This window comes from Scomber japonicus, chromosome 3, assembly GCF_027409825.1.
Source record: "Scomber japonicus isolate fScoJap1 chromosome 3, fScoJap1.pri, whole genome shotgun sequence".
NCBI classification, from domain to species: Eukaryota; Metazoa; Chordata; class Actinopteri; order Scombriformes; family Scombridae; genus Scomber; species Scomber japonicus.
This window is the reverse complement of record NC_070580.1, coordinates 12,828,792-12,855,977: the sequence shown is the minus strand read 5'-3', so window position 1 is coordinate 12,855,977 and position 27,186 is coordinate 12,828,792. Positions and strand designations below refer to the sequence as shown.

Below are 27,186 nucleotides of genomic sequence, written 5' to 3'. Positions count from 1 at the left end.
CAAACCATCGTCTATGAAAAGACAGCGACGTGTATGTGTCAGTGAACAAAACAAGACTGGCGCTTCCTTCACGTCCACAGCGTGGTTTTTACAGCGAGTGTTTGTGTGCGCGTTGCTGAGTCAGGCGAGACCACTCTCTGTTGCGTTCTCTCTCCCTTTCACTCTCTCTCTCTCTCTCTCTCTTTCGCTCACTCCTCCCTTTCTCTCTCACTCACCGACTCCCCCCTCCCCCAGCCCACTCCCCTCATATTCCCTCCCTCCACCTTCCCCTATCTCTTTCTCACCCCCCCCCCCCAACCTTCCTCCACTTCCCTCTCCTCCTCAACTCTCTCCATCCACCCTCCTCTACCCCCCTCTCTCTCACATTCCCTCTCTCTCCCTCTCACTCTCTCGCATACACACACTCGCTCACTCTCTCTCTTTCTCTCTCTCTCTCTCTCACACACACTCTCTCTCTCTCTCTCTCTCTCTCTCTCTCTCTCACACACTCTCTCTCTCTCTCTCTCTCTCTCTCTCTCTCTCTCTCTCTCTCCAGTTGTTCTTTGCCAGTGAGACTTTGTTTTATCCGCCGACGTCATTCATTTGGTCTGGACACCGAGGCGAGAGGCTGCCCTCTCCTCCTCTTCCTCCTCATCGTCGTTAATTGTGTTTCCTACAGACTGACAACTTGTTTGTCTTTTTAGCGCAATTGGCTGCCCATGGGCGCTGCTGTTTGCGCACTCTGCTGCTCCTCCACTGGGCTGTCCGGTGCACCTCTGCGGTCGGTCGGTCGGTCGGGACTGTATCGGGCTCCGCTTTTATGAATGAATAACGAGACAGAAAGGGGGGGATATGCGAGTGACTGCGAAACTCCCTAGCAGCCGGGCTCCCGGGGGGCCGGCCACCGATGAGAGGGATTAACGGCGGAGCGGAGCCGTGGCTCATTGCGGAAAAAGCCGAGTCTGACTGCAGACTGGCGTGGAAACGAACCGTGAGGGAAACGGGCTCCATAGCGCAGAGCAGCGGAACAAAACCGCGGTGACCACAATGTAAGTTGCTCTGAAGCTGCAACTCATTATGGGATGTAGGATGGGGGGTCCTGGTATGTCTGCATGCTTTGATTTATTGTTAGTATATTACAGCTTGATGCATCTAAATACAGCAATATTCCTGTTTAAGTGTCTGATTTAGTGAACCATGACGCTCGCTCAGGTGTATAGTTTAATCATAATAACAATGACCTGGCCAAGCTTCTTTCTCACATCATTTTCAGTGACATGAAAGTGATGCACTGTCTCCGTGATAGACATAAATAATAAGGACTAGAGGAAGCAGAGGTGCCTCCTCTCCCTCAGCGCTATACCTCTGGATCAGCATCTGTCTGTGCGCTGCTTGCTGATGCCTCCATTCACTCTCACACACCAGTTGTCTGGCTTGCAGGTCCATTCACATTGTGGCTCTGGGCAGCGAGTGTCCTGGAGGGGTCGGGCCCGGGGAGGAGATCATGGGCCAGGGCCAGCTGCAGGGAGGCCTGCTGTGGAGCTACCTAGGTCATGGAGCGCTGGTCGGACCCTGCGACCTAGAGAGCAGCCTGCACAATCCGGCCTTCATGGAGTACACCTCACGTGTGTTTGGAGATGTTACTGTAGTGGTTCGGGATTGTCCCAGCTGGGTAAGGGCCTGATGCTTTGTGTTTGTGTGCAGAGCAGACTAAGAGACAGAGGGACTTGCAGGGGTGGATGCACACATTTTGCTCATTCACGTGTCCTCCTTTTATGTGTTTCTTAAAAGAAAGCTTTAAGAGTCATTCTAACATGCTGCTGTGTCTCCTGAAACTAAATTTATTTTGAGTTGCAGAGGAAGGGTAGGTCAGGCCAAGATAGCAAAACACACCATGAAAAAGTCATTTTGCCAGAGCGTTGTAATTGTGAAAATGTGTGCGTCACTTTTGCCTCTGCCTCTGTTTCTCAGAAGAAGTAAAACATTTCAGATTCCAAGGCCACTTGCCTTCCAGCACTGATTGCAGGCTTATAAGAATATCTCTATTTTTAGAAGAACGCTATTTCAATATGCTTTGCACACACACAAAAAAACTGATGAAAGAACTTTTGTTCTTAATAGCATATGAAATGAAGCACTGTTTTGATTTTGTAGCAGCACTGTATTCGTCCTATTATAGGGCTGTCTAACCCCGTCAGGGGTGGTGCTGGGGAAAGTCTGTCAGTCTAATTCTATGTCTTTTTGTCCAATTTTATTCAAATTGCTCAAAGCGCTCTGATGTGTTTTTCTCTGCTTAATGACTTGAATCAGGATGGTTCAGAGCAGCTTACACAGGTCCTTGGGGGTAAAGTCCCAAGAGATACACTGAGGTATATAGGGAAAGGTAGAGGGGAATGACTGAGGCGATCTGAGGTGAGATCTATGGTATGGGTTTGGTTTAATTGTATGCAGCCAACTCAGTACTGTGTTTCTCATGAGTCTGTCCTCTTTTGACCTCCTACTATTTATATTTGCTGTTTGGCTTCTCTAGGACTTGTTGGACAGCGACTGGGCCAGCGTACGGAAGGTACTTGAGCAGGCAGACATCCTGGTCATTAAATATTCAGTCACAGACAAACTGGCCTTCCAGCAAGTCAGGAACGGTTATGCTCCGAGACTCCGCCCGCTACTGAGGCACTGGGGTGTGCCTGTCATCCTGGTTGCCGTTGGAGCGCGTCTGAATGGTGAGGATGGCTTTGTTCTGTGTTTTTTGGGTTTTGGATTCAGTTTTGTTTTACCCATGAAACCTTGACAACTGTTGGTTTCTCTAACACAGTGGTTCTCAAAGTGGAGCATGAAGACCCCCAGGAGTCTTTAAGGGGGGTCCAGTGTCCCCAGCAAAAACAGGACTCATTTATTTTCCCTATAATTCCATCCAGTAGCACAATGACCAAATGTATGATTATTTTGGTCATTTGTTTCATACACTTTGCGTAATAGAGCATCTAAAAGCAATATCAAGTGTGGGTCCATGATCTCATTTGTGTCAGTTTAGGGGTCCTTGATGTGAAAAAGTTTAAGAACCATCTCAATGTGTCATTTTGTTCGAGAGGCAGCAAATACATGTCATCATCTCCTAGTCAATATTTCATCCTCTGCTGTTTTATGGTTCATTTTCTGTCGCCTCAGTTAATGATTTTGATTTTAAGATGATATCATGTTCTTGTTGGTGTCGAGGGTTCACTGTCTGATCCTCGTGTCCTCTAGCATGTCCTCACGGCAACGAGGAGGATGCTCCTGATTAAATCTCCTCTTGGCTGCTTTCAGGCTGTCAGCCTCTCGGCACGAAAACACACCAACACAGGACATAAAGTTGATATTTTAGGGCCATAATAAGCCTTGCAAGCAGAAGAGAGCCACAAGAGAAAGCTTAAATATACACAACTGTCATGGTCCAAAAGTACAGAATGCTCTTACTCTTTATCAAGCAGGGTATAAGTGCATTAGGGTGTAGTGGTGCTGGAATCTGCTCAACACATCAGGAATGAATATAATGTGTATCTGCATCTGAGTGTGCAGTTGTTGCAGACATACTGACCCTAGATGAATCAAGATTCTGTAAACAAGCACATCAAATACAGCAGGTATTTTTAGCTTTACTTGGCAACATACTTTGAGATCCTGTCAGATCTGCGCTTCAGAATGATCACAGTCTAAGTCAAGTCTTCGCTGGGAGAGGGGGGGGGAAAGAGAGGGAGGGAATGGATAGCTGTAGACCTTTGTTTATGTTTTTGTTTGTGGCTGCACTGTTTGTGGTATTTCATGCTACCCCCCCCCTCACCACCACCCCCCCGTGACTGCAGAGAATGACAGCCATGCTTTGAGCGCTTCCTCTGTTCGACTTCGACCACCTACGGCACAGCTGTGGCAGCGAGTGTTGCCGTACGTGCATTAAAGCAGCCATTAAACCAGCGCTGAACGCAGGAGCACTGGCAGATTTATCCAAGGGCACGCACTCACCCTCATGCACACAAACATACCACTGATATGCCAAGTCACTGCCTATCAGACGCTCACACACACCCCTTTTCATTCTTCCTCTCTCTCTCTCTTTCTCTCTCTCTCTCTCTTTCTCTCTCTCTCGCTCTCTCTCTCACACACACACACACACACACACACACACACGCACACACACACACACACACACTGTCTAGCCCCCTCTCTGTGTCATGCCTGTAGGTTATTAGAGTATGATTTATCAAATGCCTCAGCACTTAGCTGTGTGTCCCGCTCATTTTCTCTGGCTCTCTCTGGATCTCTTTTCCTTTGTGCAGTCGTTTTGTGGGCTTTTTTTCTCCTTCAACTAATCCCTCTAATTTTCTGTCTCATTCTGTCTCTTTGGTCCCTGTGCACACATGCCACACCATGGCTGGTCCTTAGTCCATGTTACATTGCAGATACATCATATCTAGATGATCTACTCTTATGTTGCTGTAGACTCTGACTAGAGGAATTAGGAGGGCGGGTCCACACAATAAAACCACATGTGGTTGAAGAATCTGGGTTTGTTTTCTGAAATATGCTTTCTCTTTTAATTTGTTTAAAAAAAAGCTTTGTTTTCTGCTTGTCACATAGATTTTGTATCAGACTGTTTTGCTTGAGGGTATGTATGGCAGAAAATGTCATATTTTAGTTGAATATTTTAACAATGAATGCTCTTTTTACAGACTGTATGTACCACTAAAGTTAATTCAAACTAAAGACATATCAGCATTAGTAATTCAATTCATCCTAGCTTCATGATTTCTAAAAAAAGCATATTGCATTATCAGCGGGCCACCCATCGCTTCTCAGGTACCTGCATACATTCATTAGATTCTGCTGTGTGTGCACTTTGCATTATTTCATCTGAGAGCTGAATTGTCCTCTCTGCGTTCAGATGAAGGCCCTCCCTGTACGTGTCCACTGTGTGCATCAGACTGGAGCAGCTGTGTGCCTCACAGTGAAGGTCTGCAGCTGTCCCGGGACCTGGGGGCCACCTACCTGGAATTGCCCTCTCTCAACCATGTGTTCGTGGGTCGCTACTTTGGCAGCGTGGTGAGTGAGTGACATCACACACAGCAGTCACAGCAGTCAAAATCATCCAAATGATAATTTAACGACTGCTGCTCGTAGAGTCAGATTTTACTTCAGACTCATTTATTCAGATTTATTTGTTAATTATTTTAGCTGCTGTGATTGAATAAGTGCTTTAAACTTTTATACTACTCAATTAAAGGAGTTTAATCTTGAATTTGAAGGTAGGTACAGTTTTGAATGGAGAAGAACAGGTAGCTCTGTTGCTCTTCTGAGGAGAAGCGAAGAACTGATGATGTAACAACGCTATATTTCTGCACCTTGTTTTTTTTAACTACAGTGTGTATTTCTGTATTGTACAGCTGGAGTACTTCATGATCCAGTGTCTGAAACACAAAGCCAAAGAGAGGCCTGAGAAGAGGCGAGGAAACAAAGTGAACGAGCTTCGTCCGCCTCACTTGGAACAACCAGGTCAGAGCAATATTCTGATATCTAAAAACCAATCTTGCTTTTCATTGTAAGTGCTATTTAATTATGTCCCATTGGTTTTTTCCAGCTAATTTTAAATGGTTTTTCACTTTGTTTAATTAATTGAATTACTGTTTCATTTACACATTTCATTTTTTTATATTATTAAGTAATTATTGTTTCTTTAAATCACTTGTTCATGGTGTATAGAGATCATTGAGTGGAACTGAAGGGTTTTTTTCTGCTTGAGCTTACATAGCCGTAAAAAGAGCTGAGCACAGACGTTTTTATCCAGATCAATATCCTCTGTTCCAAACTGGAAATAAGAAAAGAGACAAGAGCTAGGTAGACCAATCTTATTCAATGACGTCTGAATCAATTTTACACTGAGCTCTGTTTGGCACGAGACACAGAAAACAACTGAGAGTGTAGTGCTTTGTTCTGAGGCAGCTCAGTGATTGTGGGATTGGAGAGGATTACTCATTAAGCTTATCTTCAACCAAATTTTCTTAATCAGTGTAGGTATTTGACCTGAACACCATGAACTCCAAGAATATTTGTCCTGCTAGCACCATTTCTGCTGCAGTTTTTGTTTTGTTCTGTGTTGATCTAAATTTGTATGGATGTATACAAATGAATTATCTCAGATTTGGAAAATGTTTGTTTGTATCGGCTTATGTTAAATTGAGGCTTTTCTATTGTTTAAAACTCAGTTGCAGAACATTTTGTTTGTGGCAGCAATGGCCAGGAACATGCTGATTTAAAGGAATAGTTCTACATTTCTGGAAATGCGTATTAGATGAGAAAATTGATCCATGTCTACTTTCATGTCTGTATGGTAAATATAAAGCTATACAACCAGCAGACAGTTAGCTTTGCTCAGCATGGAGACTGTATTTTACACCACTGACATGAGAGTTTGTTTCAATCATCTCATCTAAGAAAGAGATGAAAGTGAATCAGCATATTTCCAAAATGTAGAACTAGTCCTTTACACAAACACACTAATAAAAGCAAGATAAAAGGCCAATGCTAGCCATGATTAAAATAGTCTAAAATTCAGAACTACATTCATGGCATACTTGACTTTCTATTGATGAAAGCCAGTTATTAATAATGTATTTAAACTGAAACAGGAGTTTTGAAAAATTGATAAATATGTAAGGGTTAAGATAAAAATATCACAGCATCTAGTTTCACCAAAGCACATACAATTATTTTGTCTTGTAGCACAGTAAAGAAAATAAATAAATAAATGTTCCAGTATGACAATTATTCACCACTTTTTACCCAACTCACTGTGCTCATCTGTAGTTAATTTTTACTGAATAAATCCCCTCAAAAATATTCAAACGTAAACTACTCTGTTAGACCGGTGTTAAATATTGATCTGAACACTTTGCTGCTTCATCTTTAAATCTGATGCAGTGACTGTCAGCTTTAAGTTGTGCCAAAAAAAAAAAAGCGGCCCGTGCTGGTGAAGTTATTGGAGCCTGTCCAACACCACTTAACTGTACTTACGGTGAAGCCTGCATTAAATATGAAGTGCACTGATTCAGGGACAGCACTGTTTTCACGGCCAAATCTCAGCTCCTATAAAAAAGAGATGAGGTGCACAGAGGTGCAGCGTGTATGAAGCATGAATAGGATTATAATAGGACAATGATTTGCAAAGTCCCCTCTTGCCTCCCTCCTGCTTTACTCTCAGTGCTCTGCTCAGTGCTTATTGTAACATTTTATAAATCTGAATTCATAAATAGATGCACTGGTTTTCATTTTTTGCCCCCCTTATTCACAGCTCTGTACTTTTTACATTGCAGTATTTTTCTTGTATTTATTGTTTTCACTGCAAGTCATTTCTCTCACATCTTCTTTAAACATTAACCTTATTTAAAAGAAGCTTCGGCTGTGCTTCGTGCGCTGAGCAGATTTGGTTGCTTGCTGACGTTTGTTTATGACAACAATCTAAAACGTAACCGGTAAAGGTCAACGTCTGGTGTCAGCCTCAGGATTAAGTGACGCAGGGAAAAAAATCCACTGTACTGTACTACAAACAGACACGACAACTTCTCCGTTTATTTTAATCAAATGCAGCACAGCAACCTCAGCTTGCGTCTTTGCAGGTCTGTCATTAGAGCAAAGACAAATATATCTGGAAGGGTTTTTTTTTTCCTAACTTGAGCAACAGGACACAACAACATCCTGACTAAAAGATCTTCCTCTCCCTCCACTACTGTGTGCAGCATAGAGCACCTCATTTCTCTCCAGTTGTCAAAAGCCAATGTCACAAAAAAAGGGAAACCACTAGTTGAAGTAGACAAGATATATTCAGCAAAAAATGGATATACCTGAAGTGTAAATCACAACTCCCCTGGAAGACATAGGTGAACATAATACATTTGCTGGATCTTCACATTTGATTTCCTGAATTAGGATGAGCTTGATTGTTCATTTACTCTACCCGTCCTCCTCATCTTCCTCTCTCTATTCTTTTCACCCTCCGTGCTCCCTCTTCCTCCCTCCTTTTCAGCACGTCTTCCCCCTATTCGAGTGGAGGAGTCAAGCTTCTCCCAGGACATGCAGTGGTTGTTGGAGCGTGGAGTGCAGTTCGCCGATGTGGCTTTCTACGCTGGGGATTCTGGGAAAGAGTTGGGGTGGGCCCACGCGGCAGTGTTGTGTGCTGTCAGCCCATACTTCAGACAGCTGCTCCTGGGGCCCAAGACCAGGTAGGAGACTTGTTAACCTGTGCACAGGAGTCAGTTTAACAAGCTATTTAGCCGTCTGAGTCTGTAAGCCAGCAGGAACTTTTTTTCCTCTTCCTAAAAAGTCATCTTCAGTAGAACTGTGAAGGATTTTGTGCTTAATTTCATCTTGGGATTTGCTAGGGAACGTCCCCAGTCACGGTGTGTTTGCAGAGAGCGGGATGCAGGCCCCCATTCGCTGCTCTCCACGTGGGATGGGGGGATTATTGATGACATGCCACGATCAGAGGGACACCTGACTGGACGGCTGTCTCGTCTGGTGGTGAAGGACCCCCTCCTGTGTATGTGCTTGTGGGAGACCCTCATGTTCATTTACAGAGGTAAACCACTCGGAAATTGTTAACAACGTCACACAATTCCCAAAATCGCAATTCTCCAAAGCCCAAATTGACAGATAATCACTTGCATTGTTCTACCAACAATCTAAAACCCCAAAATATTCAATTTATTAGGATCAACAACAACAAAAAAAAGCAAATCCTTACTGGAAATATTGCATTTTTGGCATTTTTTCTATAACTAGTCTACAGTGATTCTAGCAGCTCTGGTCATAAATCAAAGTAATGGACAAAATGATGGCCAAAGGTATTACAATTCATTCTGAGAGGAACTTAAATGTCTGCACCAAATTTTACGCCAATCCATCCAACAGTGGTCCAGTGTGAACCTCATGGTGAGAGAATCCTCTGGGAGAGTCATTTTTGTCATTTTGACTCTCCTCTTTTGGGTAGTTTTAAAAAAAAGAAAGCCCTGTCATAAAAAAAAGTCCCAATACAATTCATGTCAGAGAATGAAACTGAAAACTTTAAATAGGGTGTCTCCAGGTGGTGAATCACATGTTCATTCCAGTGAATGCTGTTAAATTACTTCTGCATTCAAAGTTGCAGAAACCTAAATCACATCAACAGGGCTGCAACAGAGCAAAGCATCCTGTCCTCACTAATTAAAACCCTGTGGTTTCACCAGGATGAAGCGGCCCAAAACCGACTGTCTGGCAGCAGGATCAGTTGCGCGGGAAGTGCCAAGTAGAAAGTAGAGATCAGAGTACGAAACTGTCTCCAAAAACCCAGGCCAACATGCACTTTGTCCAGAGAAATCTGGGCTCACTCAGCAAGTGCTACAAACTGCTTAAACTGCTGAATTACATTTATCATTGATAACCCAGTTGTGGTGATATATTTTGGTGTGTGTATTTCAGCCTTGATGCTTCCTGTCACCACTTTAGACACATTCTGCACACTACAACTGTTCAAATAAAACTATCAGAGCTGGACTGACACTCAGAGCAGTTACTCTTTTTTTCCAGTGCCTTAGATGTGATGATTAATGTCCCCTGGCAGCGCAGGGCATTTGGTCTACTGTTGGGTCTTATCCAGTGTTCGATTATGCTGAAGAACAGAAATCAAACTAAAAGTGCATGATAGTAAGGAAGTGTAGTATTTTAATATAAGAGCTGATCATTCTTTATCCCATAGTGTTATCTTGCAGTGTTTTAACCCATTTTCACGTAGATGCCTCAGGCCTCTCATGTTCATCTTCATCTCCACATGACTCGCTTCTATTCAACATTATAGATACCACTTTTATACATAGAGGCACTGAGTCACATCATTTTGATAGAATTAGACTGTTATGTTAGCCTTGTATTTACATCAACAAATGATTAACTCTCTCTGATGCAGGCATAAAACACACAAGCAAATTGTTGTAAATTGTGGAGTTTGCAAAATGTTCAGCAGTTCCAAATGTATTTGAAGCTTAGTTAAACAGGCGTGTGATATTTTCTGAGTTCAGTGCTGTGATGAAAATCTTCTGAGTGTTCAGCTTAGAGTCTGCAGTGCTGTGCCTGCTGCATGTTAGATTGCAGTGCTTGTGCATGCCAGCTCTTCATCACAGGCTGCATGCTGCGGTGGAGTCCTTACGGCGAAAAAGCTGTGCTAACATCTGATTCATAACTCCATAACATGTATGTGAGCAGCACTGATGGTCGGACCGAACGCACACATACACACACACACACACACTCACACAGAGGCTGACACGCTAACACATAAGCTCAGTGTGTATGTGTGCTGTGCGGAGAAGGAAAGAAGATTATAGGGTTAGACTGAGTCTGAGTGACTGTATGAATAAGAATAAGAAAGCCAGCAGTTGAAAGACGGAGGGTGCAGTGTGTGTTTACATATAAAAGTCCTTGAGTGGATTTTTTTTTTTTTTGGTTTTGAGTAACAGAGAGAAAGAAAGAGGAGATGACTGGAAATTTGTGTGTAAGGTGAAAAATTAAGGTGGCTGGACGTGAGGGTGAGAGATGGGGCGGGGTGTTAAAGGAGAGGAGATGTGCTGCCTGCGTCTATGAGAGATAATATGATGGAGAGAGAGAGTGCGTGTGTGTGTGTGTGTGTGTGGTGGTTGGGGTGTTTGGAAAGAATAGCTCAAAGAATATGTGTGCATGAGCTGAGCAGAATACGAATGTCACGTTTCCATAAAAGCCTGTAGGCAAACCATGTGAAGTCTCGTGTGAAAAGTGACTAATGTTAACCCTCGACATGGTGGTGGGACTGATGTGTGTTTAAAACAGTTGACCTCACATATAGTGTATGCATTTCTGTATTTGTGCATTTTGTTGAATTGGCTAATCAGATGTGAACGTGTGCCTTCTTTGCCCGGCAGAAAACATTCGCAGCACAGCGAGCCGACAGTTGATGTTCATTTTATAAACCCACAATAAGCTGGACTTTGCTTTCCTAGAGTTGGGACAAATGTCTTATGCTCACAATTCACTTCTTTTGTTTAGTTGTGACTCATTTTATTGGCTTAACAGAATAAATTACCATAACACACAGAGCTACAGTTGCGTTATAATTCCACACTTTTTGAGTGTGTGTGGACAGATAGAGGCCGTGACTTTGCTAGTGTGATGTTAATATTGTAAGACTGTGTCTCCCTGTGTAGTGTGCTGCTGAATTATTGAATTTGTCACTGGGTTTGCTATTGTGTGTATGTGCAGGTTTAAAGCATGTATTGCATGTTTATGACAAAAAGGGATTGTTGTGTGTGTGTGTGTGTGTGTGTGTGTGTGTGTGGTCACTCTGACTTTATCTGAGTCATGTTTTAAACCACACACAAGCTGTTTTTGGATTAAAAATATGGATTTTCTTTGTTTTCCAGAAAAACTGAATGTAACACAAATGACACTAGTTTGTATTTTTTTGGGGGGGGTTTGAGTCAGGAATGCAGCATTTATGGATAAGATTAAGGAAAACCGTTGAGGAATGAGTGTTAATCTTTACTAACTGTTCAAAAAAATATCCAGTCTCAGCATTTGGGCTTGTGTGGGAGGGTGAGAAGAAATGCATGAACACTGAAACTTAGACGTCATCTAAGCATTTTGATGTGTTTTTCCCTTTTGCATAATATATTTTTCATTTCACTCCGTTCCCTTTCATCCCACCTATTAGCAACACCTACCAGTGCATACAGCTCTGTTTTTTCATGTCTAGCTGCATCAGCACCACAGCTACCGAGCTAATCTCTCGCCCTGCCTAAGAGGTGTCTGTGCTGTGCAGTGTCATTATCCGCCACCGTGTGTTGAGGTAATCCCTCTAGCAGCCCAAATACCATCATTATGAACTAATGATGAGCTAAATCCTGCCCAGTCCAACTCTCTTCTTTCCCTTGACAGTCTGTTTATGTCCTGTGTAGGCAGAGCGCACCAACCCCAATCAAGCTGCAGGCATTTAAACAGGAGTCTACCCCTGAAGAGAATAAATGCAGTGTCAATGTTTGTCAGTCTTTTTGATAATGGGTGGGGGGGTGAAGAGTTTTAGTTTGTCTGCTTTTGTGCTTTTAATAGTTTCACAAGTTCACTTTGAGCCGCAGCGCTGATCATCATGCATTTTTGATGGCGATTTCAATAATTAATAATCATTTTTGTATACTCAGATAAAATGCATCGGCAATGTCATCGGATGAGAAACAACCAAAGTACTAGTAGTCTTTCTTCTATAAGTCAAAACTATTGAAGCTTACATGTGGATATAAATGTAACTTAGACTGTAAAAATGTGGATTAGACCTTTAAATATCTGTGTGCTCTATTTGTTAAATGCTTTTGTAATTGTTTTGCAATTCTATAACCAAGAGACCAACTAAAAAAATGAAACTATAAAAAAGCGGCCTAAAATTATACTGAATTAAAACAAAATAAGAAATTATTATGGTTGTTAATGCGTGCTGTAAAAAGGCTTGTGGGTCTCTGCTTCTGACTTTCTTGGAATCTGGACTGGGCGTACCACCCATAACCACCGTAGATTATATAAGCAGATAAATTTTTAGAACAAACCCACTTTGAGAAAAACAGCCCCTGAATGTTGGGTGTAAGATGTGTGTGGGTGGTCAGAGCACAGTGCCAGCTAGAAAATAGTTTGCCTCTGTTATTCTGTAAACTGTACTATTGTGGGTCCACAGATTCAGCGTGTTTGTGGATGTCTTGTAGGAGCGTGGGAGTGGGAACATCTCCAGGAGGCCCTGGAAGAGAAGTTGAAGAACTCGCTGGCCGTGTCTCAGCTTATGGAGCGCATACGATCACTCATCGGCAGAGAAAGGGTGAGGTTTTTTATGTTCAAAATCACCCTGCTTACACACTTCTGCTACCTCTCTCAAGTTTCACCCACAAATTCCATAAGGATTGCATAATCTTAGATCAGAAAATATTATGGTGTGTGTGCTATATTCCAAGAAAAGAGGTTAAATATGTGTAATGTGTCAGACTTACTCTTTGAAAGTATTAACACATTTTCATAGTTACAAACTGACAGTTCCTTAATTAGCAAAGCCTTGTTTAGAAACAGCACAGTAATCATGTGGCTGTAATTAGCATATTTACATAATTACTGCCCGTAATCACATCAAATCAGATACTGTGGGTATTAGCACAGCATAAACAAGAGATGCTCTCAAAGGAGTAAAAGCACAACACAGCATCTTAAAAAGGACTTCATACTGGACATGTGAAATTCAACATGTTGTTTACTGTTTCTTTTTTAGACAACATGAGGTGGCTCCACGTAAAAAGTCCCTCGGCAGCATCCTTTAATATTTAGAGAAAGATCAGGAGATAGGACAAGGCTGTGTCTGACAAGCCTTTGGCAGCATGCACGGTCTACCAAGCCTTCTAGATAGAACTAGGTCTACCTGAGGATGTGTTAAGACAAGCTGACACACCGAGAGACAGCTGGGACACTTTAACACGATGAGACACCCTAATGTCCTGTCATGATTTGATCTCGTCTTCCACCAAAATGCCCCCGGGGTCGACTTACTCAGTGGCATCGGTTGAAATTTGCTTTGTGCTTCCCATTGATTTAAAAAAAATCAAAGAGGTCTGATTCTGTTGCCGTCTCTACTGAAGACTCCGTGTTTGCCAGATACTCGCAGAGCAGTTTGAGAATATGGAGCTCTTTATGTTTCAGTTGACAGAGAAAGGTCACGTAATGGAAATGAGACGCTTTGATGACGCTCATTTGTGGGCATAACAAAACACACACACACACACACACACACACACATGCAGTTTCTCAGACTGCTTGCTTAACATACTGTGCCGTGCAGTTTACTGTATAAACACATATTGTATTATACATTCTTTAAATGGTGTGATTTAGTTGAAAATGAACTGCTTTAGGCGACCATCTGGCTTCCAGTTTGTTTTCAGTGTGAGCCAGCTCCATCATTTGTCGATCTTGGCATTGCAGTTCAAGTTTGTTTGGTTAGCGCTAATCAAGACTGGCAGAGGGGTTATTTGTATTCCACTGGGGAGTTGGCATAAATGCATAGAATGGCATTTGTGCTGGTTACTAGAACCTGAAATCCAGCAGATGAATGTTAACTCTCTGTATCCTTATTACTCTTCCTTCCTTCTTCTCTGCTGCGTGTGTAGGGCCCTAGAGACACCCCAAGTGCACGGGCGGCTCAGCTCGGTCCCCAGACTCTTGTCAACCTCTTCAACTCCCCTCTTTACTCTGATGTCATCTTCATGGTGCAAGGTGGGGTGGTGCTGATGTGTGAGACATACACACGTTTTTTTTTTTTTTTAAATGCATGCGCTGTGACACTGCAGAAGAAGGTCACATTTTATTAGCCTTGATTGAATTATGATCTCAGTCCCGGGCCCGGACATCCATTTGGAGGCAAAATAAGATAAAACGTTCCGAGGGACGGGCCCGACTTCCGCCCCTGTCATGTTTCATCTCGCCAAAAGCTTTTCCATGAGCTGCATTTAGCCATTTCTCTATTAAAGGATCAAAGAGAGAAATCCGGAAATAATGCCCCAAAGCTTCTCATAATCAATATTTATCTCATACAAGGACAGATTTTCTTGTCCTTTTGCACCTCTGAGCTGCAAGTTCAAATATGATCAGAAAAATTCAGTATGCATATTTGGTTCATCTAGCTTTTTCACCAGCTTTTGTTCAGCAGCTTTTTTTCCCCTACCCTGAATAGCTGATGGATTGTTGGCAGAGCTGTCGCTGCCTGTGAATGGCACTTAATGAGGGCGATTATGTCAGGACTTGTGCCCAGGCTTTACATGTCATTTGCTTCCTGTTCATTTCAATGACAGATCATTACTCATAAATCAAGCCAAATTGAGTTGTGTTTGGCTTGTGTACTGCAAAAGTGACGTCAGTGAATTTAGGATTGTTGGAAAATGTGTTTGCATTCATAACCATCTTCCAACATGTTATAATCAAAAATGTATTTTATCATTATCATTCAAGACTCAACCCTTTAATAATGAACATTTTATGCTCTCATTGATGCATTTCACGTCACACTTTCCCAGTTGCTGTTTTCTTAACCTTGATGTTAATTTTGCAAGTGTGTGTGTGTGTGTGTGTGTTTTCTAGGTAGTGTATTGCCAGCTCACCGAGCAGTGCTTGTAGCTCGCTGTGACGTCATGGCAGCCATGTTCAGTGGGAAGTATGCAGAGGCCCGGAGCCGAGTGGTGCCTATTCACGGCGTCTCCTCGGACACTTTCCTGTCCTTCCTGGAGTACCTCTACACTGATTCCTGCTGCCCTGGTGAGTTTGCTGCACACAGCCAAGATGTGACTGTTTAAGATTAACGATGGAATGGCACCTACAACACATCTCTAAATATAGTAAGAAAAGTGCCCTCCCCTCCTCTTCATCTTGTGCACTAATTAAAGCCTGTAGCAGATTTTGTGTGCTGGTGAGATTGATTGCACAGGGAAACCCTCAGTCAGTGTGTTACTCTTTCACTTGCCTATAGCTACCCCCTCAGGCTGTTGCTGTAAATAAAAATAGAGTTTGATTTAATAAGGCGCAGTAACTCGAAATAGATGTTTGTTTGAGATAAAAGTCGCTTTAGATGGATCTGACCAACAAAATGAGACAGTCTTTTTTTACAGAAGGACAATGGACATTTGATATAATGTTAATGTACTGTGTGAATGTGTGCCAATCCCCCAAATCAGAAAACACTTGAGAGAGTTACAGCAGTGTTTTGCTCTAGGCCTCGCTATCTAAACGCAACCTAAAACAAAAGCACAGATGACATGTCCCATCAACCATCTGTGTGACTGCGACATGCTGCCAGTGTCAGTCTCGGGAGGCGTACGGAGAACAGCACTCAGCTTAAAATGAAATTATATTTAGTCATGACAAAATCAACCCGTGGCATCACTGCTTCATCTGCTTTTAATGGTGCCAGATCATAGCCCTGGACATGTTGTTGTTGTTGTTGTTGTTGTTTTCCTCTGTCACTGCCTGTCATGCATTTCAAAGTAATTAGTGATGATAAAGCTCCCTGGCGACCACACCGAGCTACAGTATGCATAAAATGACATCTAAATAGCTTCTACTACTGTAAAATTGCATGAAACAGTATATTTTCATTCCTTGTAATGTGAAAGATTTACTTATTATGTCGATCCCACTGTAAAACAACACTCAGCCTGCAGCTTTACTTTCAGCTTGTTTTGGTTTGACAGTCCAAATAATTGTAGTTCAGTGAGAATTGCAGGCATCTGTTCTCTGTCTACAAGCTCACCCTAACTGTTCCAGTCTGGTGATTAACAGCAGAGAGTAAAAGTGAAAGACTGTGGAAAACAGTGGAACATCTTAAGTGCACCAGACAACAGCGCAGTGAATGTTGGTTTGAAAATCTGGACCCAACAAGTTTGGAGTTAATCTAGGCCCAATATGCAATTTACACAAGTGTGGTGTGGAAGCTTGAAGCCTCTAGCACTGAGAATGGGCTTTTCTTTAAAGTTAAAATGATCTTGTGTCCAGCAATTAAACGTTTGAAATTAAATTATTTGTATATTCATAGATTCTGAATTTTCCAATGAGGGAGAAGAAATGCCATTTTAAGGATTATTAATAAGATAACTGAACATTTCTTGTCTTTAAACATGCCTTTAAAAAAGTCTTTAAGGTTCCCTGCTGAGTTTATTTTTGAGTCTTTCTGCCCCCTAGTGATGACAAGTACTAAATGCATTTTTGAGTGACAGGATTTGCAGTTGTGTGTGTGTGTTTGTGTGTGTGTGTGTTTTCATGACATGCACGTGACATCACAACTGCAGTCCCTCATGAATTGAGCCGTACAACTACAGACGATTACAGATTCCGAAAGCACAATAATAGATATGTAATAGACAGCCTAGTCATATCATACCTGTAACGGATAGTTACTGAATGACTCACCTACAACAATGGCTGTGATTCTCATTTGCAGTACTGATATACAGACTGACAATGAAAAGGATCAGAATAATCAGCTGAATAACAAGCGGATGATCTCTTTATTCTGTGGCATGAAATATTTTGATGAATAAAATCATCAAAAACTTCAACCAACAAGGTTTAAGATTGAGCTTTAAAGGTGCTACTAGGGTAAGAAATCTGTTGCCAGAGATACAGCTTCAACGTTGAGTCACGAGAACAGGAAATTAAAGCCATGAAAGAGCTACAGAGGCTGCAGCCGCACTGTTATATAAGTGCTCAGCATTCAAGGTCAAAGCAAGGTAACTCCACCAGCAAATGGTGTGAAATCAAAAGAAGAGCATGATCCCTGCATTTCATTTCAGAGATTCATTTTATATGTGAGATAGCATATGTAGAATATTTTGCATTTTGTATATATATTTAGAATATTATGGAGCCAAACTGAATAAAAACCTTTGTATGACTGCTGCTTGGCTGACTGTTCATCAACCTGTCAGAGAAGCATGCAGAGAATCGGCGTTTACTGGAGGGAGAGGTGGATCCTGAGGGTGGTGTTTGACTGACGTGAATGACAGGTTACATCAGGAGTAATTTTAGCCGACACGGTGACATTACATAATAGAATTGACAGCATGATGTTTGATTCCCTGTGTGGATGGCAAGGATGTCATTTGTCAGCTTGGAAAGAGCAATGGGAGATGATTTATTGATATGATTAATGCGATTTGACTAATGAGCATCTGAGATCTGATGATAATGTGTGCTGTAACCATAGAAATGGTGGTGGATTTTATTAAGAGATTTGCATGAAATTTATGCAGTCTGAGGCGTTACATAAAGGCGATGGTAATGTTATTACCCCAAGTAAAATATGACTAACAGATTAGAAATGTAATGGCAAAATACATGTTAATAATATTTATATTCCTGTTGCATCCATAGTGATTCATAGTGTTTTCTGCATTGTGTCTAAAGGCTTAAATGTTTTTATTTAGCTCATCCCATCTCTTTTGTGAAGCGCTTTATAACACTATTTAAGAAAAGTGTTGTATGAAAATGATTTCTGATAATGCTACGATAGCTAGGCCATAACATACACTTCAGTTATGCCTTAATTTTCCTATTTAAGCTGCCTTCATTGGATTGTGGCTACATGGGTGCAGTATAACAAACTGCTCTGTCGCCGCAGCCTATTTACACATCCAGTATACACGGAACACCATTCACATTTATTTACAGGCATGTTTCTGGCCACCTGGTGAACGACATCCAGTATTCACTCTCCTTATCTCTAGTTTGGTCTTCCCTAGCTCCAGAGAGAAATATCTGACTCTTTAGCTGCTAAATGCTTCATGAAGTTCATCAGCTAGTTGATAACTCTTAGTCTTAGGGTCTTTTGGTCCCGGGCAGGTAGCACAGAATCGGTTTATCAGAGCTTCTTTTCTTGCTGCAGCAACAAACAGTTTTGATCAGAGCAGTTTGTGGGCCTGAATACCAATATAAAGAGGGGAAACTGCAGGGTATGGTGAAGTGTGGGTTCATCATTACAAGCAAACCTCTTCAGATTACGCATAGTCATTTGATCAGTCAGTTTTTAATATAAAATAATGATTAGTGCAGCTTTGATATCAGTTTTTTTCATTTATATATCACAATTTTTGATGCTTTAGGAACAATGTGTTATATGTTTTTTGCAGTGAGAGCCACAGCATTCAACCATGCCTTGTGTACACTGTGTAAATATATAAACTTCAATTTGGTGCCATATCATCCTAAATTCAGTATTTAAAAGTTGCTTTAACTGGCCATTAAATGCATATGCAACATGTTTTAAATGTTAATTGGTTGTTTTAAGCCTTAATGAACAATCATAGTGTGGTTATCACATTTATTTCACTGAACTACTATCATTAAATGAGGCTTTTTCTTTGGTTTCTTCCACCTGTTGTTATTTAAATGTAGAATAAATCTACATAATGTGATGTATAAAACTAGACGGTGGCGTGTGTGTTTGTGTGTCCAGCCAGTGTGCTGCAGGCCATGGCCGTGCTGGTCTGTGCTGAGATGTACCAGGTGAAACGACTGCAGCACCTGTGTGAGGTGTGTGTGTGCGCTTACCTTCAGAGCATGCCCAGTAGAGAGCTGGCATCAACGGGCATCAGTGTGGTCCGACTCCTCCGACGAGCAAAGGTCAGTGCAACTTTTGAGTGAGTGAGGTTAAAAGAGGGCGAGAGAGATGATTTGAAAAAATGAACACACCTCCAGGAGGTAGCATGTCTGTGTAAACTGCTTACTACTTCATTACAAGATTCCCTTTAGTCACTGAAATGCTAAATCTTTGTAAAAAAAAAATTCAATTAAATTCAACTAATTGCCCGATGCCATGTGTTGTTGAGGCAAGCTTAATCTGTTAACTTGCCGTTGCTTTGGGCATGGTCTGTTACAGATATTCATTTGTTAAAAAAGCTGAACTCAAGAGAGTAATTGTTATTGGGCATGTTGTCTCTGTTTTAAGTGTCATAATGCAGAGCAGCTGTACGTTTGGCTCCTCCACTTCATCGCTAACAACTACCTGATCTTCAGCCACAAGCCTGACTTCCTGGAGCTCTCAGGTCAGTATGGAAACCTGTAAACAAATATCTGAGTATTTTGAATAAATCTTATGAGTCTATGAGCACAGACTGATGGCAAACCTGAAGGCATCAGACTTCATGTTGAAAATAATTAGGTCAGAAGGCCTGAAGGCTTTGCTGTGTTAGTCCGTTGTGAATGCCAGGCCTGTGTCCAGTTTTTCTGTCAAATGGCCTACTGTTCAAAATACAGAAGGTGTACTTAAGGTGTCCACAGATCAGTTGTTAAATAGAAATAAATAATAGTTAATAGTCAATTCACTTGTGCTTTTGTTGCTTTTTTAAATTTTGTGAATCAAATGCAATCTTAAGACACCTTTGACAACCTCTGTATTTTATGTTACACTGCCATAGAGAACAGTATGGCAGTATTTATGTGCACCATCTCACCATACAGCACAATATGCTGTATGTCTTAACAGGCACATTAAAGCTGGAAAATATGCTCAGTGAGTCCACACAAGTCATCTGTGTATTTGCAGCCTGTCACAATGAAACCTGCTAAGAGTATTTATGTATCCTGAGGTATCCAGTCTATAATACCTCTGATTGTTTCTTAGATTGTCATATGCTTTTATTAGGCCACATAAAAGCAATAACAGACAGGCTCATTAAAAAAAGATTAAAGGCAAGATGGCTCTGGTTAGTTGCAGTAGCACGTTTTATTGTCATCATTAGTCGTAAACATAAAACTCATTTAAAGTCACTGGACGGTTACTGAAGGGCACAAGCGAAAGTCAAAGGCCGAAAATAAGAAGACAGTACATGATTGATCACCACTGATCTTCAGTTGCTTGTTGGCATAAACAAAATCATGGCATCATATTTCAGCCTCCCTGAACGTGTTCATGGCAACAGTCCAAGGAGTTATTACTGAATGTGTCTGTGTGAATAAATGCCAAGTGTAGTATATCTTCATGCAGTGTGTATTTGTCAGTACGGCAGATTACTTCTAAAGGTGTGTGTTTTTGTGTTCCAGAGGATGAGCGTGAGCAGGTGGAGAGGCTACGCTGGCCGTCCAGGGGGTACCTGCAGGAGCTCAGTGAGTATCAGCAGCGGCGACGTAAACTACGCAAGTCCCGCTGCATTGTCATGTGACCCCCACCTGGACGCCAAAACCCTGTGGAGATCAAGGTTGGGGGAGAACAAGGGGGAATAGAGAGAGAAAATAATGAAAGAGTGAGAAGAGTCATCAACGAAGAAACGGAAGAAAAAGTTTTTACAGTCTGTCCTGCTGGTTGAAGGTCTGACTCTGAGAGACACTGCTGCAGTGAAAACATCACAAGACTCCTTAACCGACAGGACAGTGTCATCAAGCAGTGACATACGCCACCGCGACACGCCTCTCTTCCCCCGGAGCAATGACTCTGTGTCCTTTGCATAATGACTATTCCATCATGGGCGATGCAAAATGACACATCCTTAAAACCCAATATGAATATAAAATGACTGGCTGGCCACAGGCTCTTTGGAAGATTATATTTCTGTTGGTGGATGCAAAATGGTGGATTTCAAAAGATGCAAAGCGACACAGACGGCTCCATTTACAAGTACAGATACATTAAATGACCACACATCTGTTGGAGGACAAACCAGGATCCTACGCGGACTGTTTCAAACTACAGTAACGGGTAATGTGACTTCAGGTTGAACAAGCGGGTTGGTGTTGTCCTCTCTACTAGACACCTGGAAGTCAGTACATGTATCCTCTGTATGCTGGAGACAGGGCTGCTCCGTCTCCAGTTAAACCATGGCCTATGATGCGTCTGTGTCATGTTAGATCTAGATTTGTTTTTTTAAAAATGCAGCATACTCATTTCTTAAGTTGAAATAACGCAAGAGCGTCTCATTTTCCAGTGGCTCGATTAGTATTTCAGCTGAGCGGTGACCTACATTAACACACTGGAAAGTGGGAGGCAACTGGCGATGCTGTTGTTAGCGTGGTCATGCTCATTTTCATCTGTAATCTAACAGAAACTCAGTTAAGCATATGAGCAGGGGGCCAATTTAATTACAATTCTTTTGCACTCATTAATTCGATTCTTTCAGATCTATAATGCAACATCAGTGAGCGTCTCAGACCGATCTTATTACCACGTGAGATGGAATACATTGCCGTCGTAGTCTGGTGTCAAATGAGGCCATCGCACTTTCATTCACAATTACTACTACACATAGCCTGTATCAAAATCATGTGCTCCTTACACCAAAACAAAAACAGTAATCAAACTATGTATTGGTTTTATTTTATTTACAACCCATGAGCAGGATATTTACACTGTGTCCTTTGCAGGTTGATATGAAACAATGTTAAGCTATTCCTTATCTGTTTGCAATAATAAATAACAATAATCTGTCTGTCTGTCCCACAAAAAGGCAAAAAGCCTTTTGTAGCATTTACGTGTACAGAGAGGGGTATCCAGATAGGAGAAATATCATATCATCAACATAAGTTGGTACACTAAAAACCATAATGCCTCTGGGTGGATCCACAGTATTTATTTGATCCTCTTCTTTAATTTGAGAGGTTGTTTTTAATCATAATGAGAATATGATTTATTGGTGCTGCAATTATTTTTGTAAACTATACTGTGTCTGAACATTTATGATTTTTTCTTCTTTTTTTTTTAACATTTAGATGAGATAAATGGGTCCGTTTATTTTACAGTCTACTGTTTCACTGATTTCTATTTAACAGGTGTAATAATTGCCTAACTGTAAGACCGGATAAACCAACTAAATTAATACACACAGCATTCAAATTGACACTTTGCAGGTATTTAACAGTGTTTGTATCCAGTGTTGTAGCAGCAGGCTGCATATATACAGGTCAAGCAAGCAACCACTGATACATTTTGACAGTATTTCAGGTGATATCAATTGGTAACCATAATGATGTCAGACTGCTGCTTCAACGCAAAAAATAATAATGTGTGTAAATCGAAATTTTCTCTTAGAAAAGAAAAGTAATGAGTAAACAGCAGCTGAAACACTGGACTGTAAAACAAAGTGTGTCCCAGTGCTGCATCCACACTCGTGGAGACACACATGTGGCTCCCCAGGGCCAGTGTTGTACAGACTGTAGATAACATGACGTCTGACTTTAAATAAAGACATGTTTTAGAATGAAAAGACCACAGACTTGATGAATGTCTGCACTCTGCGCTGTGTGTGTACATTGTGTAGATTACTTCTTATTTCTTTTATCTCTGGTATTTCAGCCAGTTTTAAATACAGACGGATAACAAAATAAAAGTCAACATAAAGGGGGTTAAAACACAGCTGGGTGGTGGCACTGTGAGCTTCCAGAGCAGCTTAAATACATCTTATAAACTCCACATGTCTCTGGTTGGGATGAGATTGGGTTTGATACTCAAACCATCCAGTGAACCCTCGTGGAAGCATCTACAGTGATAATGTTTCTCAAGTCATTTATTCAGGGTTTTCCTTTAAATTTGTCATCCGTCTGTACATTTCCATCAGGATATGATAAAGTATGGGCTCGGAGCAGATTTTATTTCTGTCTTTACAACCACACAATTAGTTCTTTCATCTCTTAGAGCACCACTTCAGGCATTTTATTTCCTTTCATTTATTCATTTCTACACTAATGAGAGCTTTCTGTTACTAATTCATGCACTTTCTCCAAGTCTCCTGAGCACCCACCTCCTTTTCTTGTGGGTTACTACAAATGCAATCACTTTTTCTGAGTGTACAGAACAAGGAACAGGAGTGTGTGAGTCTATGTAGTGTCCTGTACCTGGAGATGTAGGGGTCACTGCAAGGCTCCAATAGACTGCAGCATGCCTTCCAGTTTACCACTCTTATGCAGCGCCTCCACATCGCTGCCGCCTCCAACACACTCCTCACCGATGAACACCCGTGGGACCTACAATCAAATACATACAGGAGAAAACAGGAAACTCAGTGATTTTCAATGTGATGACACATGACATGAGACGATATACATTGATCTTCTGTCAAAAAGACTGATATACGGTTTCCCGGTTTCTATCCGGGTAATTAATTGTCTTGTAACATCTGTGGGTGTGTTACATCCTCATGAGCACTGATGCAAATCAATATGCAGGACTATGGCAGAATTGGGTAATTATATATAGTTCTTATTTTTAGTTAGTGTTCACTGGCCGCTTCATGAGGTACACCTGTGTAGTCTAATGCAACCCAATACAACAGTTCCGCTTTAAATTCTACATTTGTTGACTTTTATAATTTTACTATATATTCATTACTGAAGTCATAGTGGGTGGTGGTGTGCTGGAGTGCTTTATATTGAATGGTATGCCAAATTTTGTCCACTCCATGTGGCGGGGCAAAATATGAGTAGTACAATAATGCACTACAGTACACCACCATTACCCACCACAACCTAAATAATCCATACACAGAAGAATGATCACCTTTCTGACAAAGTCAGTAAAAACTGAAAAAGTGAACAAACTGTAAAAGTAGCATTTAAGACAGAGCTGGTGTTTTGGATTGCATCAGATTTCACAGGTCTACCCAATGATGAAACTGGTACAAGAAAACAATGATATTATTATAAGCCATTCCTATTCATTGACAGTGATGTCATGTATCTTTGCACTCTGATTTATTTAATACAACTCAACTTTTAATACATGGGTCAGTGACAAATAAGTGTTGGCAAGATGAGCAATTCAAAAATATGTTAAAAAATAGTTTTAAAAGCAGTAACAGGTTTGTTAAAATGTACATTTTGTATTTTGTTGGTTTTGTCATCTGAAATGACATTTGCATCATTTTTTAGACCAAAAGTTAGACTGAATGCTCCTGAAAATGTCAAATGGTTTAACCACAAAAGAATGATAAATATTAAACAGTTTATCCACCTACAGTGTATTTAATTTTATTTAAACAAAATAATTACTTCTTTTAAAAACACCAAATAAAAAGAAACATTTACAGTATTTCTAGCTACATTTAAATTTTAAAGCATTTTGTCAATATTGAGCTAACCCTAACCCATAAAAACAATTTTGTCTAAATAATTAATGTAAAATGTGTTATAAAAACATAGTGCTGCATTGCTTAAAGTGGATTATATATAGACCTATTCTCTACATTTTAGTTCATATTTATTCATCAGATTGTTATGAAAAATTACTGGTTACACCAATTGACACTGGGTTGCATAACGTCATTGACCCAAATATCTCATCGTCAACCATTCACAGACTTAACGGAGAACTGTTGGTTCAGTAACTAAACCAAATGAAAGAACAAAAGGGAGTCTAGCTGTTGATATTAGCTCATACAGCTAGCATGATTACGAACTCTTTATGAACACACACTTGGATTTATTATAAGCTCCGTCTCTTACCACCTGTGGCGCCACAGATAATAAGTTCACATTAGCTTCACAGATAATGTCAGTGGACCTAACAGAGGTGAAAGTCCCCTGTTGTGTTTACAAAGTGCTCACCGTGCGGGCTCCAGTCAGCTCCAGAAAGTAGTCCTGCATGTTGCCCATGTCGCTGCGTCCGCTTATATCAATGCACTCTAAATGTCCCGGCTTGAATTTGTATTTGGCTAAGACATCTTTGGCCTTGATACAGAAGGAGCAGGTGGGCTTGATGAACAGCACCACTTTGTCTCCTTTGATTTTGGTCTGCACAAACTGCTGCGCCATTTCTAGCCGGCCTACGGATGATGTGGAGGAGGAAAAAAAACACAAGTGTCACTGCAAAGCCAAATGGAGGGGTGGAGCTTGACGAGTGCAGCTCCACCCCTCTTTAATTCAGCCCTAAAGTTCATGCAGTGTATTATTTCAACTGCACTTTTGCATTAACACACAGGTCACAGGTCAACCAGTGTATTTCATTTCATTATATACACACTGCAGTCACCAAAAAAACAGTTAAAATCACTATATTATGTACCTTCATTTTCCTAAAATATGTTAAAAGAAATATTTATGATAAATATGTTTAGGCTATTAAACATATAATTATCACATACATTAGTACATTAGTAGGCCTTGAATCATTTCATTTATGTACTTTGCCAGCATCAGCATCCATGCTGCAAAGCACTGGAATGAATGCAGTTACACATGATCACATAACACATTATATCACATTATCCAGGGACTCTTTCATACATGCAGCAGCAGGACATCATGGAGAGGTTCCTGTGTCATCATAGGTCATACAGTCTGTTGAAGGAGAAGAGGGCACATAAGGAAACATGGCAATATAAATAAAACTATTTTTACAATCTAAATTTAGTTTATTAGACATTTCAAGTTACAATTACAAATAAAGGCTTGTTCTTTACAGCTCAAAGCTGACTGATAGAAAGCATTTAAGACTTACTTGTGGGAATACAATAGTAATTGACAAAATATACATGATGGATGGATGTGAGTTTACAGTAGGTCATAAACCTAGACTAACAATTTTATAGCTTCAAACAAAATTAAAAGCCTAAATTAATAGTCTGTACTTGATTTTACTCAATGAAGCCCTACTCTTAAACTGTTCATTTTAATAACTCTCCCTTGTTTAGTCCACAACATTTATAACTTAACTGAGAAAATGACATTTTGTAAAAAACGTTATGAGCCATGTTTCATGAGCCACAATCTGCTGTGCAAGCCCACTCACTTACTCCACCTTCTTCCTGCTTATCTTCTGCCAAACTTTCCTCCACCACTGGTGCCTGCAGAGGAATCACTCCACTCTGCATCAGTCTCAGGGAGTGTCGCCATGTTCTATGAACTAGCACTACCAGTTTGTATGAGTGAGTTGGGGTGGGGCTGGACCTGAGCTCGGGTGTGGCTGGACCTAGAGGTGGAGCTGGACTAGACTAAGCTCCACCTATTGGCTCTGTACAGCTAGGTTGGATAAACTGGAGGGATGAGCTCTTGTGAGTAGTGTTAAGGTTGAGGTTAAGGTTAGGGTGTGGTGTAGATTCAAGTATAAATCATACTATAACTACACCTTCATGTGGGCATGATGGCTGCCTTGCGTATTCTGCATCCATTTGGAGCGTTGGTTGTGTACCTCCTCAGAAATTCTGTACACTTGCTCACACATGAAGGTTCCTGTTGTACAGTGGCACTATGACCCACAAACTACAACTCTTTATTTTTTATTTTTTTACCATGTTTAGTGAACACCGGTAGGCTTAGTGAGCTGTGACCAGGGAGCAATGCATTGTGGTCATGGAGCAATACACTGCAGTAATGTTGTGCAATGTGTGCTTTTTATGACCTATTGTAAGATATGTTCTGCTATACACTGGAGCTTGTTTTCTGCACCCTTGAGGAAATGCTTCGTGTGTGTGCTCAGGAGTGGGCGAACCTCATTGAGGGAGTGTTTTGTTGTGGTCAGTGGAGGCAGCTAGCTATCTCATTAGCCGGAGCATCCTTTGAATTTTCACAAAACATCTGGCCCAAGACCTTTCACATAGAAATAAGTTAACCACAAATGAGAAAGTTTGGGAAGTCTCTTTTTTATTTTATTTATTTATTTTTAACATTTTTATGTAAATTCTTACA

The 27,186-nt window shown here is 41.1% G+C and overlaps 2 protein-coding genes across 2 annotated transcripts; one reads left to right on the top strand and one right to left on the bottom strand.

Annotated features, from left to right (window-relative positions):
- Positions 1 to 1,483: 1,483 nt before the first annotated feature.
- On the top strand, positions 1,484 to 20,738 carry rhobtb3 (Rho related BTB domain containing 3). The gene is made up of 12 exons (XM_053316773.1): positions 1,484 to 1,651; positions 2,510 to 2,702; positions 4,898 to 5,055; positions 5,397 to 5,505; positions 8,033 to 8,228; positions 8,418 to 8,584; positions 12,759 to 12,868; positions 14,202 to 14,307; positions 15,169 to 15,342; positions 19,034 to 19,200; positions 19,526 to 19,622; positions 20,620 to 20,738. Exons 1-12 carry the CDS (start codon positions 1,484 to 1,486, stop codon positions 20,736 to 20,738), a joined length of 1,764 nt encoding a protein of 587 aa, XP_053172748.1.
- Positions 20,279 to 25,350, bottom strand: glrx (glutaredoxin (thioltransferase)). Its single transcript, XM_053316780.1, has 3 exons — positions 25,108 to 25,350; positions 23,401 to 23,529; positions 20,279 to 20,760 (listed from the first exon to the last, which is right to left on the bottom strand). The coding sequence occupies exons 1-2, from the start codon at positions 25,312 to 25,314 to the stop codon at positions 23,416 to 23,418; spliced, it is 321 nt and encodes a 106-aa protein (XP_053172755.1). The 5' UTR covers positions 25,315 to 25,350; the 3' UTR covers positions 20,279 to 20,760; positions 23,401 to 23,415.
- Between the last annotated feature and the right edge of the window lie 1,836 nt (positions 25,351 to 27,186).